The sequence below is a fragment of the Gorilla gorilla genome, chromosome 3, assembly GCF_029281585.2.
Source record: "Gorilla gorilla gorilla isolate KB3781 chromosome 3, NHGRI_mGorGor1-v2.1_pri, whole genome shotgun sequence".
NCBI classification, from domain to species: Eukaryota; Metazoa; Chordata; class Mammalia; order Primates; family Hominidae; genus Gorilla; species Gorilla gorilla.
This window is the reverse complement of record NC_073227.2, coordinates 69844028-69858306: the sequence shown is the minus strand read 5'-3', so window position 1 is coordinate 69858306 and position 14279 is coordinate 69844028. Positions and strand designations below refer to the sequence as shown.

At 38.3% G+C, this 14279-nt stretch overlaps 1 protein-coding gene across 1 annotated transcript in view; it reads left to right on the top strand.

Moving 5' to 3' along the window:
* The window catches only part of SRP72 (signal recognition particle 72), a 35589-nt gene that overhangs the window by 601 nt on the left and 20709 nt on the right, over positions 1 to 14279 (top strand). Inside the window, exons 2-8 of the mRNA XM_004038693.5 lie at positions 1459 to 1579; positions 3558 to 3681; positions 5894 to 6037; positions 6120 to 6231; positions 8525 to 8556; positions 10220 to 10344; positions 10433 to 10490. Coding sequence (XP_004038741.2) covers positions 1459 to 1579; positions 3558 to 3681; positions 5894 to 6037; positions 6120 to 6231; positions 8525 to 8556; positions 10220 to 10344; positions 10433 to 10490 — 716 coding nt within the window. The remainder of the gene's footprint in view (positions 1 to 1458; positions 1580 to 3557; positions 3682 to 5893; positions 6038 to 6119; positions 6232 to 8524; positions 8557 to 10219; positions 10345 to 10432; positions 10491 to 14279) is intronic.

Below are 14279 nucleotides of genomic sequence, written 5' to 3'. Positions count from 1 at the left end.
CGTAGTTTAGAGGCTGGTGCTAACCAGGTGGAAGCTGTACGGGTTCTACGGGGCGAGAGGAAAGGGCTGGATCTGGATGTCAGGCCTGTCATTCCCATAGATGGGATCTCTTCAGTGTTATTAAGTTAGGAAATATGTGTGTGGAAGCACCAACACTTGAAATAATGTCGGAAGAAAAGTTTGGCCTGTTTTTTTGCCCTGTAAGGGATGATTTCGGGTTCTACCGCCTTTGGTGTGAGGTTTAATTCATCATATTCTTTTGTTCCTTACTACATACCTGGAATATGGCCATGCTACTTAATGTTCTCGGTCTTGCGCAGTTCTTCTCTACTGAAGATACAGCCTGTGCATGTTAGATTTGGAAATGTAATTACCAAGGCAGGGCTTAGCTATTCAGAGTAGCAGTAACCTAAAAGGTGTGTCAGTAACATGCAAAGCTATCTAAGTAATTTTCAACACTCTAGTACTGGGTTAACGTGAAAAGTAGTGATTGTGCCCACAGTGCACTTTTGGTGATTTCAGACATTGAGGAAAATAGCTACGAATTAGAATTATTTGATCCCTAAATTTGTTTGAATTAGCTCTAGCCTTCCAACCAGTACTGTATACTTAGTATAGTATTTTGCAGGAATTCTTTAATCAGCAAAGATTGTCAACTTGTTTACCAGTATGTTTTCTTAATTGGTAGAAATTCTTGTGATTCTTTGAGAATTGGACTTCTGTAGTTGCACAGGAGCAAGAGTAACTATGATCCTGGTCATTTTAACACCGAACAGTTGTTAGCGTTGAAACTTGCCACCTGAGTTCTTCCTTATACTTTGGTCATCTTAGTTGAAAAGGGGAAATTTTAATGATTTTTGGAAACGTTGCCAGCAAGATAAATTGCCTTTGTATTATACTCTATAAGATTTTTCCAAAATATTCATTTCATGTTTTGTCAGTAACCTTATTAAATAGGTAATGCTTTTCTAATCATTTTGTAGCTCAGAAAACTGAGATTTGGCTGTTAAGTGATATGCCCAAGACCTCAAAGCATTTAGTGGCAAGCTTGCACCAAACCTAGGTCATTTGCTTCCAAATTCTACCTGAACTTTTTCCCTGTGAAGTAATGAACTATGTAGAATGTAGCATGCATTTCAAGATGAAATATCTGGAGAAGTTGCTTCTTTCTTCTTTATTTCACTGCACTTTTTTGGTACATGTATATTGGGAATCTTTATCTCATTGAAAATTTAATCTATAACTCTCCTTATTGTCACTTCTTAAGTTAAAAGCGAAGATTAGTTGTTTTCTGGATTTGTTTTGTTTTGTTGCTGTTTCTTCCAGTTGTTCTGACCAATTATTTCTGTTGCAATAAAAGTAGAAATTTAGCTTTCGGAGAGACAGGGTGGGAAAATTTAGTAAAAATGTGAAAAGGAAATGGATTTAAAAATGACTTTTCCTAAAATTGTTCTCTAGTACTACAGATCAACAAAGATGACATAACTGCCCTGCATTGTAAAGTGGTATGCCTTATCCAGAATGGAAGTTTCAAGGAAGCTTTGAATGTCATCAATACTCACACCAAAGTGTTAGCCAAGTAAGTGATTCAGTTAGTTGCTTGTACAGTTATTAGAAACACTTACTATAGCTATAATCTCTTCCATGTTTTTTCCCAACTATTTGCTGATTTTTTTTAACGTTTTTTTCCTTCCTTTTTTTTTTTCCCCCCTTTTGCTTGTCAATAATGTTTCTGAACTGGAAGGAATACTAGTAACTTCTGTTTTTTTCAGCCTTAGAGAGTTTTTTTTTTTTTTTTTTTTTTTTTAAAACCACTGTGTTTCCTTTGAACCACTAAGGAGGTGAACCATAGAGAGTTGTGGGGCATAATTATGAGTCCTTGGAGGATGTAGCGAGAATAACTCAGTCGAAGTTTCTTTACTGTTATACCTAGGCTCCAAAAAAATATGTATTGAAATTAAGTTTGAAGCATATTAATGGGATACTGGTTTATAAGGTGCAGAACAATATATATTATACTTCCTTTTACAAGAGGAGGAGGATATAAAAATTTATATATGCATTTGCCTGTATTTGCAAAACAAACAGTATAAAGAGAAACAATGAATAGTCATTTGTGGGAGGCCTAAGAGGGCGGATCACGAGTCAGGGGTTTGAGACCAGACCGACCAATATGGTGAAACCCCATCTCTACTGAAGATACAAAAAATTAGCTGGGTAGGGTGGTGTGCACCTGTATTCCCAGTTACTTGGGAGGCTGAGGCAGGAGAATCACTTGAACCCAGGAGGCAGAGGCTGCAGTGAGCTGAGATCGTGCCATTGCACTCCAGCCTGGGTGACGGGGAGACTCCGTCTCAAAAAAAAAAAAAAAAAAGTCATTTGTAGGAGGTAATAGGAACAGGTTAGATTTGGGTAGCAGTGGGAATAAAGCCTCTTAGTGTATCTCTTTTTCTTTTTATATTTGAGGCGTATAAATGTGTTAGAGATTAAAAATTAATTGTAAACTTTATTAAAAATAAAAGGGAATAGAGGCAATGCTGCTTTTCTCCTATTAAATATGTTTGCTAAAATTCAGTCTCTTGATTATGGGCTATTTTGTGAGAAAAGAGACATTTTCAAAAACATTTTGTCAATGAGTCTTGGATAAAAGTTTTTTTTTTGTTTGTTTGTTTGTTTTTTGGGAGGAGTCTTGCTCTGTCGCCCAGGCTGGTGGAACCTCCACCTTCCGGGTTCACGCGATTCTCCTGACTCAGCCTCCCAAGTAGCTGTGATTACAGATGTGTACCACCACGCCCAGCTAATTTTTGTAATTTTAGTAGAGACAGGGTTTTGCCGTGTTGGCCAGGCTGGTCTTGAACTCCTCACCTCAAGTGATCTGCCCACCTTGGCTTCCCAAAGTGCTGGGATTACAGGCATGAGCCACCACACCTGGCTCAAAAATAAATTTTTTGTTAGGTAAGTAAATAAAGGACATTAGCCTTTGCTTTGATAAATATTTTTCCTCATGGATTATGGTTGAAACATCAACAATGAGGTATCACATTAATGTAGATGAATTTTTAAGTGTGTGTATGTTAGTAGTGTTTACCAGTTGTTTGATTACAGGTACTTCTTTTAAGATTTCTAGTTACTGTTTCTTTGCTAATCATTTGTTTCTTAAACAAGTTTAAAGAAGTATTATATGGCTTATTGTTTTGTTAATGAATTGAAGAAACTTATAAAACAACCCATTTAACATCCTTCAGATTATCTTTGTATCTAAGACAATTACTTATTTAGTAGATTAATGATTTCCTTCTTAAATGTTTATTTCAAAAGGCCAATAATTTTAATAACAATATCCATGAAAGAGAGGCTAGGGAAATTGATATATGCTTAATTATATGTTTGATTGATATACATTTACAAGCTATCTGATATTTAGACAAGTCTCTAACCTTTGTCAGTTTTCTCATCTGTTATCAGGACTAAATCCCGTGTTTAGAGTGGTGTTGTATATAATGGGTGCATTGCATTGTTAGATAATAATCAGATACTGTTTTTTTTTCCTTCTTCAGTAACTCTCTCTCCTTTGAAAAGGCATATTGCGAGTACAGGCTGAACAGAATTGAGACTGCCTTGAAGACAATAGAAAGTGCCAACCAGCAGACAGACAAACTGAAGGAGCTTTATGGACAAGTGGTAATTACTGCTTTTAAATACATGTTGACAGTGATACTGAGTGAGCATGACTACCTCTAGCAAGGAGCAGGGTTGAGGAAACCCAGCCCATCCTGATGCTCCACAAAACTGACCACCAAACCAGTCCTTAAGGCTTGAACATAATTCCTCTTCTTGATCTTCATACAAACAGTTGCATATATAATGTGCTATGAACAAATGACTTCCTCAGGTAATCAGAAAATCAAAGAAAATGAACTAATCTGTTTAATTTTGACTTTTGAGTTAGAAAGATGAAGCACATTGAGCTTGTATATTTAAACAGATTTGAAATACTATTTCACTAATATTTTACTCCAAGGATGTCATTATAGATAAGAATTTAGATGATTCTAGCCCATGAAATTGTGAAAATATTTTAAAGTATTTTGAGACATAAAATTAAGCCTAATGTAAAATAGGGCTGTTAATGACAAGAGGACAGAAATGTGTGTCTTATAGCTAGCAAAACCCTCTTAAAGTTTTTCTTTTTTTTTTTTTTTTTTTTAATGGAGTCTCTCTCTGTTGCCCAGGCTGGAGTGCAGTGGCACTATCTCGGCTCACTGCAGCTTCTGACTCCCAGGTTCAAGCGATTCTCCTGCCTCAGCCTTCCAAGTAGCTGTGATTACAGGCATGTGCCAACTCGCGCAGCTGATTTTTATATTTTTTAGTAGAGACGGGGTTATGCCATGTTGCCTAGGCTCGTCTCAAACTCCCGGCATCAAGTGATTTGCCTGCCTTGACCTCCCAAAGTACTGGGATTACAGGTGTAAGCCACCATGCCTGGCCTCCTCTTAAAGACTTTTAAGTGTCAATTTAGGGCAAATAATGTTGTATTGAATGTATTGTCCTCAGGAGGTAGTATGGATTTAATAATACAAATGAGTTGAAGATAGATTTGGACAAATTCATGGATTGTAGGTCTATAAAAAATTTTTAAGGTAAACTGGATAACTTTAGGGTAAATTCTAGCATTTTGAGGTTAAGGACATCAACCTGTGTCATACATAATGGACTAATTGACCTAGAGTGGCAGTTGTTGTTCTTTGAGCACAACTTGAATGAAATCAGTAGGAATTCTATTGTGTCTGCTTGAGACTCACTTGTGTGATAGCTGGTTTCTGAGAAAGATAAAATGAAGATTATAGCGAACTCCTAGGAAACATTAAGTCTTTTTCTTAACATTTAATTTTGTTCCTATTTTAGTAATCATTTTGTGTTGTGGAAAAATATTTTCATTGTAATTTTAGATCTAGGTAACAGGGTTACCTAGAGCTATAGAAAGGTGTTCTTTCACAACCTATTTAGGCACTTTACTAATTTCAAGAAGAAAGGTAAAGAAAATCACTTTTCGCACTAGGGGAGGCCAAGGCAGGCGGATCATGAGGTCAGGAGATCAATACCATCCTGGCTAACACGGTGAAACCCCATCTCTACTAAAAAATACAAAAAATTAGCCAGGTGTGGTGGCGGGCGCCTGGTCCCAGCTACTCGGGAGGCCGAGGCGGGAGAATGGCATGAACCTGGGAGGCGGAGCTTGCAGTGAGCCGAGATCGCGCCACTGCACTCCAGCCTGGGTGACAGAGCGAGACTCCATCTCAAAAAAAAAAAAAGAAAATCACTTTTCTGGGTCGGGTGCGGTGGCTCATGCCTGTAATCCCAGCACTTTGGGAGGCTGAGGCGGGCGGATCACTTGAGGTTGGGAGTTTGAGACCAGCCTGACCATGGAGAAACCCCATATCTACTAAAAATACAAAATTAGCCAGGCATGGTGGCGCACGTCTGTAATCCCAGCTACTCGGGAGGCTGAGGCAGGAGAATCTCTTGAACCAGGGAGGTGGAGGTTGCAGTGAGCCAAGATCGCGCCATTGCTCTCCAGTCTAGGCAACAAGAGCGAAACTCCGTCTCAAAAAAAAAAAAGAAAAAAGAAAGAAAATGACTTTTCTCAACTGAATCCTGCCTACAGAACCACAATATAGTGAAAATTCATTTTAAAAGTATTTTCGAAAAGTAATTTATTTGAAAGTATGACTAGTACATGGAACTATTTAAAAATTGTAAAACATAAACAGTTGATTGTTCACGTTATGCTGAACTAGGATTCCTACTTAGTGGTTCCAAAAAAGGTTTGCATGATATTAAAGACATAACACCATATTTGTCTCTGATTTTTTACTTGCTATTTATTATTCAGTTATACCGTTTGGAACGCTATGATGAATGCTTAGCAGTGTATAGAGATCTCGTCCGAAACTCCCAAGATGATTATGATGAGGAGAGGAAAACAAACCTTTCAGCAGTTGTTGCAGCTCAAAGCAATTGGGAAAAAGTGGTTCCAGTGAGTATCCTTGTGGTGTACCCATACAGTCATGAAGTATTATTCATATTTAGTATTTAACTGGTATTTTGTCCCCTGACAGGAGAACCTGGGCCTCCAAGAAGGCACACATGAGCTGTGCTACAACACTGCATGTGCACTGATAGGCCAAGGCCAGCTGAACCAGGCCATGAAAATCCTACAAAAAGCTGAAGGTTGGAAGTTTGTTAAACTTATCTGTAAATATAATGTGCATATAACTTTGTAGAGTATCTTCTAAAATTGCATTTGACTTCTGTGAAATTATTAAATGGAAGTTATCGATGCAGTGACAATTTCTCCAAGTTCCTGTCGTCTTTCTCTCTCTTTTTTTTTTTTATGGAGTGGGACAGAATCTTACCCTGTTGCCCAGGCTGGAGTGCAATGGCACGATCTCGGCTCACTGCAACCTCTGTCTCCCGAGTTCAAGCAGTTCTCCTGCCTCAGCCTCCCGAGTAGCTGGGATTATAGGTGCGCGTCACCACACCCAGCTAATTTTTTTATGTTTAGTAGAAATGGGGTTTCACCATATTGGCCAGGCTCACTTCACCCTCCGCCTCCCAGGTTCAAGCAATTCTTGTGCCTCAGCCTCCCAAGTAGCTGGGATCACAGGCGCATGCCAGAAATGCCCAACTAATTTTTGTATTTTTAGTAGAGATGATTTTCGCCATGTTGGCCAGGCTAGTTTCAAATTCCTGTCGTCAAGTGATCTGCCTGCTTTGGCCTCCTAAAGTGCTGGGATTACAGCCGTGAGCCACTGTGCCCAGCTGAAGCTTTTAATTAAGAAAAAAATTAATTTATTAGAGAACTGTGTCAGGTATTAACATGTGAAACATTTTGACTTTGCTTGTGCATAAATTTTTCCCTGGAAGCTATAAAAGTGATGTATGTACTGCAGTGATCACTGGGGTGGAAAAAAAGGTGAAACAAAGTCTGTTTTACTGTTAAATATTAGGGGTTAAAATGAGATCACAGTTTTACTGTCAAATGTTGAAAGTTAAAATAAGAACAGAGGTTAGAGCATCATGAGAAGAAAAATCTGTTTAAGAATTATAATTTTTTTGGCTGAGAGCAGTGGCTCACGCCTATAATCCCAGCACTTTTGGGAGGCCAAGGCAGGAGGATTGCTTGAGCCTAGCAGTTCAAGACCAGCCTGGGTAATATAGTAAGCCCTCGTTTTTACAAAAAAAAATATATATATATATATATGTGGCCGAGTGTGGTGGTACACACCTGTATTCCCAGCTACTCTGGTGGCTGAGGCAGCAGGGCCTAGGAGGGCCTAGGAGGTTGAGGCTCCAGTGAGCTGAAATCATACCACTGTATTCCAGCCTGGGTGACAGAGTGAGACCCTGTCTCAAAAAAAAAAAAAAAAAAAAAAAAGAATTATAATTTCCTGACCTCAAGTGACCCACCCACCTTGACCACCCAAAGTGCTGGGATTACAAGTGTGAGCCACTGCACCCGGCAGAATTATAATTTCTTGATCATACCCAATGAAGAACATTCTCATACATTGTGGGTTTGAGTGTAAGAGTAATACAGACTTTTCAGTGAGCAGTTTGGTGATGTGTAGCAGATTTTAAATTTACCTACCCTTTGATCCAATAATTTCACTTCTAGAAACTTGAGGAAATGATTAGATAAATTTACGTATGTGTCTGTATGAATGTTCATTGAAGGAATATTCATAAGAACATAAATTTAGAAACAGCATAAAGTTCTGTACTATTAAAGGATTGGCTAAATTTTACCATAATCACAAAGTAATTACAGTCACTACAACCAATAACATTAAAAAAGATACAATAATGTAGATCTATGTTTATTGTAACAGAGATATCCACAGGATATTGAATGGGGAAGGGAGGTTTCAAAATAGTATGCACCATGTCTCACTTTCATTTTAAAATGCAGCTGTGCACTTATATAAAACTAAGCCAGGTATGGTGGCTCACAGCTATAGTCCCAGCTACTTGGGAGGCGGAGGTGGGAGGGTCGCTTGAGCCCAGAATTTCAAGGCTGCAGTGAGCTATGATTAAGCCACTGCACTCCAGCCTGGGCAACAGAGTGAGACCTCCAACTTTAAAAACAAAAAAAAAATTAAAAACTAAATAACTGAAATGCTAGTAATGTTTATTTCTGGGTGATAGGATTATTTATTTTTATACTTTTCTGTAATTGATTTTTTGCAATTAATATTTACTACATTTGTATTTTTTAATGCACTTTACAAATATTTTTAGCATAGACACAACAAATGAAAGAAAAGTGCCAAAGAGCTAGGAAAGTCAAGAGACCAATAATATATATGTAGTATATTTGATGCTAATGTAAATTTCACAATTGCTTGTTACTACGATTATCTTGGAATCTTCTGCTTAGGAATTTAGATCTTGCTCTTTGGAATAGTGAAAGAAATGGGATTTACCCAGCAATACTACTTTTAAAACAATTTTTCTCCTGTAGATCTTTGCCGCCGTTCATTATCAGAAGACACTGTAAGTATTTCATCATTGTTAAACCTAAATTTTACACTTCTGACTATGATAAATTACTGAGGCTTCATTGTACTATTTATTGACTTTTTTTAGAAGATGGCAATTCATTAAGTAGGAATCACACTAGAAACCACCCTCTAGAATCAGTTATTTGATGAAGTCTACTAGAGTGAGAAATCACAATACAAAAAATTTTGACATAACCTTAAGCACTTGATTATACATTTATATAATGTAAATTTATTCCCCCATTTTAGGATGTAGGACTAAGGTCTTTGAGGACTGGTCTGCTCCTAGGAGTTCAATGTGTATTTCTTACGTAGTGACATAATTCAACATTCCCAATTTACACTTTTGGTTTTTCTTTTTAAGTGTAACAATATCTTAAATACAGTTGGTAAGCACTTTCATTATAGAGTCCTTATGTTTTTTTTTTGTTGTTTGTTTTTTACCAATCTCTTAACATTTTTTGGCTCACAACTAATTAGACAATAATTTTCTTTAGGAATTTACCTTTACCGTATCTTTCTGAGTATTCAACATGATTTACATTGAAATATGTCTCTTTTCACATTCATAGTTCTCTCTCTCTCTCTTTTTTTTTTTTTTGAGACAGGATCTTGCTGTTTCACCCAGGCTGGATTGCTGTGATATGATCATAGGTCACTGTAACCTCAAACTCCTGGGCTCAAGCAATCCTCTCACCACAGCCTCCTGAGTAGCACCACCATGCCCAGCTAATTATTTTCTTCTTTGTAGAGATGGGGGTCTCGCTGTGTTGACAAGTTTGGCTTATCTCAAACTCCAGGCCTCAAGCGACCCTCCCACCTCAGCCTCCTAAAGCACTGAGATTACAGGCGTGAACCACCATGCCCAGCCCGTAGTTCTTCTCTTTAATATTTTTAAGTTTTATCATTTCCTCATCAAACACAACTGCATAATGGGTTTGGAAACAAACATATCTGACTCCTGGTCAGCAGATACTCACCAGGTGAGAGCAGGAGTGTTGGGTCATTAAAGGACTGTTGTCTCCTAGTCTTGAGTATTCATTGTACAGCCTTTTCAGAAGGAAAGGAGAAATGTGGATTAATCTGGAGCATCGGTTAAGAGAGCTACTACTTTAATTACAGAATTTGTTCAATTATAGGATTAAAGTACAGAATTAGTTCCAGCTTTTGAAGTTTTTTTGTATGGTGTTAATTGGAATTTTCTAGTTTTTGAGGTAGAGTTATGGTAGAATAGAGACAAAAGCATTTTTAAGTGTGATTTTTATGAGAAAATTATGTTTCCAGAATTTAGGGGTATCATTATAAAAAGATATAATTCCATGCTTGTTTTTTACTTACATTTTTTAATTCTTGGGCTTTAGAGGATGATAATGATCAATAAATGGTAGTCCTAAACTTGTTACCATGTTCTTCTAGGATCTTTTTGCCTTTTCTCTTTTTTTTTTTTCTTTAGATACTTCTTAGAAGTTGAAGTCTTTTTGCTGTTTTCACTTAAACTTCTCTCTTGCTGGCTGTTTCTAAAGAACTGACTCTAAGGGAAAATTTCTGAAATTATATGTCTTCAGGATTATATCTCTTTTGAATGTTTGGGTCATTTGGAAAATATGTAGATCAGTTTGGAAAATTTATATGGGAAAAATATTTCTTTCTCTTAGGATGGGACTGAGGAAGACCCACAGGCAGAACTGGCCATCATTCATGGTCAGATGGCTTATATTCTGCAGCTTCAGGGTCGAACAGAGGAGGCTTTGCAACTTTACAATCAAATAATAAAACTAAAGTGAGTTATTAAAAGGAAGTGTCTTTTATAGGGGATGGGGTTCTTTTTAAAGGTTTGTTTGGTTTTGACTGTTGCTTGTTGTTCACAGACCAACAGATGTGGGATTACTAGCTGTAATTGCAAATAACATCATTACCATTAACAAGGTATGGAGTATTTGTGCTTTCCATAGATATATTTTACCCTGAAAGCTCATCACCCTAGTTTTAGTTTTGTTCTAGGATAGGCTAAGTGTTCTTTTTAACATGATGAAAAAAGTCCAGTTGTAGCAAAATCACAATGGATAGTATTACTTAACTCTCCTAATGATAATGATGCTGCAAGGTATACTCAAGTAATAAAACCTTTTGTAGTAGACTCTAGACTTTAAGATCCTCCCCTTTTCGCAGCATCTAATAGTATAGAGACTCTCTCTTTGTAAGAGATATAAATTATTGGGGCTTTTAAACTTTAAGTATACACATGTTTTATATGATTTCTTCATCTATGGAATCTGAATGTGAAAGTGTTCTTTATATAATTTTTTCTCGGGTTTTCTTTTTTTAGGGGGTATGGACAGGTGCTCTTTCTTCTCCCCCACACCCCATCCCATGTAAAATATTATAAATATATATATAAGCACTCTTAACTTAGAGTAGTGTACTAATGTCATTAGCCACCATTAGGAACACTCTTTTTTGTTTTGTTTTTTTTGAGACCGAGTCTCGCTCTGTCACCCGGACTGGAGTGCAGTGACACGATCTCGGCTCACTGCAACCTCCGCCTCCCACGTTCACGCCATTCTCCTGCCTCAGCTTCGCAAGTAGCTGGGACTACAGGCACCTGCCACCATGCCCGTCTAATTTTTCGTATTTTTAGTAGAGACGGGGTTTCACCATGTTAGCCAGGATGTTCTCATTCTCCTGACCTCGTGATCCGCCCACCTCAGCCTCCCAAAGTGCTGGGATTACAGGCGTGAGCCACCATGCCCGGCCAGGAACACTCTAATGGAAAAAGCTTTATTTTTCTTTCTTTCTTTCTTTTTTTTTTTTTTTTTGAGACTGTCACCCAGGCTGGAGGGCAGTGGTGCAGACATGACTCACTATAGCCCCAGACAGTCCTCCCAAGTAGCTGGGACCACAGGCACACACCACCATGCCCGGCTAATTTAAAAAAAAAAAAAATTGTAGAGACAGAGTCTTGCCATGTTGCCCAGGCTGGTCTTTAAACTCCTGGGCTCAACAAATCCTCCTGCCTCAGCCTCCCAAATTGCTGGGATTCCAGGGGTGAGCCACCACACCCAGCCTGGAAAAACATTTCAAGGTCACATTTGAAATCCAAGTCAGTGGAAAGTAAGAAAAGTAACATTTGAACATACAATTTATCTTGATATACCATGTGATTTTTCAAGTACCACCTTATTTCTTCCTCTCAATAATCTTTTTAGGTGGTAGTCCTTATCTCTGTAGGAGTATAATCTGAGACTAAAAGTAGTTAAGTAATTTGTATAAGGTCATAGCCTACTTCATAAGAGGAGAAACTTGGATTCAGATTCTAGTTTCTGACTTCAAAGCTTTCCCCTTCTACTACTTAGTGGTTCTTCTCTCCTGTGGCAGAAATGTAGTGTATCCTTGGATGTAGATAATGGCATTAAAAGAGGTAGTAATCATGGGAGGTTGCTGTTGGCCGTTGGTATGGTATAGATTTCCAAACATTGATACTAGCCTTTGAATCTTGGCAAAAATATATACCTGCCTATGTTTATGAATTTTGAAATGCTTGTCAGGACAAATTTTTTTCCCCCAGGATGGAGTCTCTGTTGCCCAGGCTGGAGTGCAGTGGCACAGTCTCGGCTTACTGCAGCCTCCACCTCCCGGGTTTAAGTGATTCTCATGCCTTAGCCACCCGAGTAGCTGGGACTACAGTCACGTGCCACCACACCCGGCTAATTTTTGTATTTTTGGTAGAGATGGGGTTTCACCATGTTGGGCAGGCTGGTCTCAAACTCCTGATCTCAAGTGATCCTCCTGCCTCAGCCTCCCAAAGTGTTGGGATTATAGGCATGAGCCACCACACCCAGCCAGGACAAATTCTTTTTATCTGACATACATAATTGTAGGGGAAGAGAGCATGTGAGATACTAAATATCTCAGTCTGAACGTAACTTATACACTGAACTTCCTTTAGTCAGTGGGTATTTCTGACTTTTTCAAAATAGTACTGGATGCAATAGGTAATGAAAAATACAAAGCATCATCACATAGTTTAAAATCTCTTTCTGGTGTTGAAAAAAATTGTTCATGTTTAAATTTTTTGTCCGTATACTTTATATATTTAATACTACATTTGGTGAACGGAAGGATCTCTGGTTTGGCAAGTTTGAGCTGACCCTTGAAGGAGGACTATGGTTTGAAGGTTAAGCAACAGCACAAAAAAAAAGTACATATGAAGAAATATTTATGATTTGTAGGGGAAAAGTGAGAAAACAGAAGAGGGTATGTATTTGCTGGATAGTTTAAAAAGTAGATTAGATTGAACTATATCAGGGCCTTGGAAATCAAGTTTAAGAAAAGTCTGGCAGTGACGTGCACAATTAATTGAAGTATTAAAATAGTAACATGAGAGAACCAGCTAGAAAATACGGTTTCTTTAGGATTGATTTATATGAAAGGCAGTTTCTTGCTGTACATTAAAGTAGTTTCAAATTGGTTTGGAGCTCGACAGTAAGAAAAAGAATTTATTTTAGATTTTTTCGCTTCCTTTTTGTCTTTAAACTGGTAGAAGACCTGGTTTAAAAAAGCACAGTGGTATCATGAATTTGCAAGTAAATACATTGTTTTACAAAGCTAGAGTATTGTGCACATAGTAGATACTCAGATGCTCAGTTTGTGCTTCTCAGGATGCAATCAGTGTGACTTAGTTTTCTCCCTTTTTTTGGAGATGTATGTGACTTTCAATAATTCTTAATAGGACTTTCTTTGGGCAGATAACACTGTGCCCCCACATGGGAATTTTAGAAATTGAGCTTCTTTATGCTTTTGCTTGGCTAAGAAGAAGGGGCTTTAGGAAAGGAAAAACAGTAGATATGTTACATGAGTATTTTCTGCTAAAAAAAAAAAAAATGGGTTCAAAAGTGGTACAGATATGTTTCTGAGGTTTCATGATTGCCTTACAGAGTCACTACAGGCATACCTCATTTTATTGTGCTTTACTTTATTACACTTTGTAAGTTTTTCACATATTGAAGGTTTGTGGCAACTCTGTGTTGAGCATATCTGTTGGCTCCTTTTTTTTTTTTTTTTTTTTTTTTTTTTTTTAAAGATGGAGTCTCGCTCTCTTGCCCAGGCTGGAGTGCAGTGGTGGGATCTCGGCTCACTGCAACCTCCCAGGTTCAAGCAGTGCTCCTGCCTCAGCCTTCCGAGTAGCTGGGACTAGCGTGTGCCACCACACCCAGCTAATTTTTGTATTTTTAGTAGAGATAGGGGTTTCACCATGTTGGCCAGGCTGGTCCTGAACTCCTGGCCTTAGGTGATCCACCCACCTCTGCCTTCCAAAGTGCTGGGATTACAGGCGTGAGCCACTGTGCCTGGCCATGGTGGTATCATTTTTTTAACAGCATGTGTCCATTTCATATCTCTGTATCAGTACTTTTTAGCATTGAAGTATTTTTAAATAAAGGTATGTACTGGGCCGGGCACAGTGGCTCACGCCTGTAATCCCAGGACTTTGGGAGGCCTAGGTGGGCGAATCACGAGGTCAGGAGATCGAGACCATCCTGGCTAACATGGTGAAACCCCATCTCTACTAAAAATACAAAAAAAAAAAAAAATTAGCCAGGCATGGTGGCGGGCACCTGTAGTCCCAGCTACTCGGGAAACTGAGGCAGGAGAATGGCGTGAACCCGTGAGGCGGAGCTGGTAGTGAGCTGAGACTGTGCCACTGCACTCCAGCCTGGG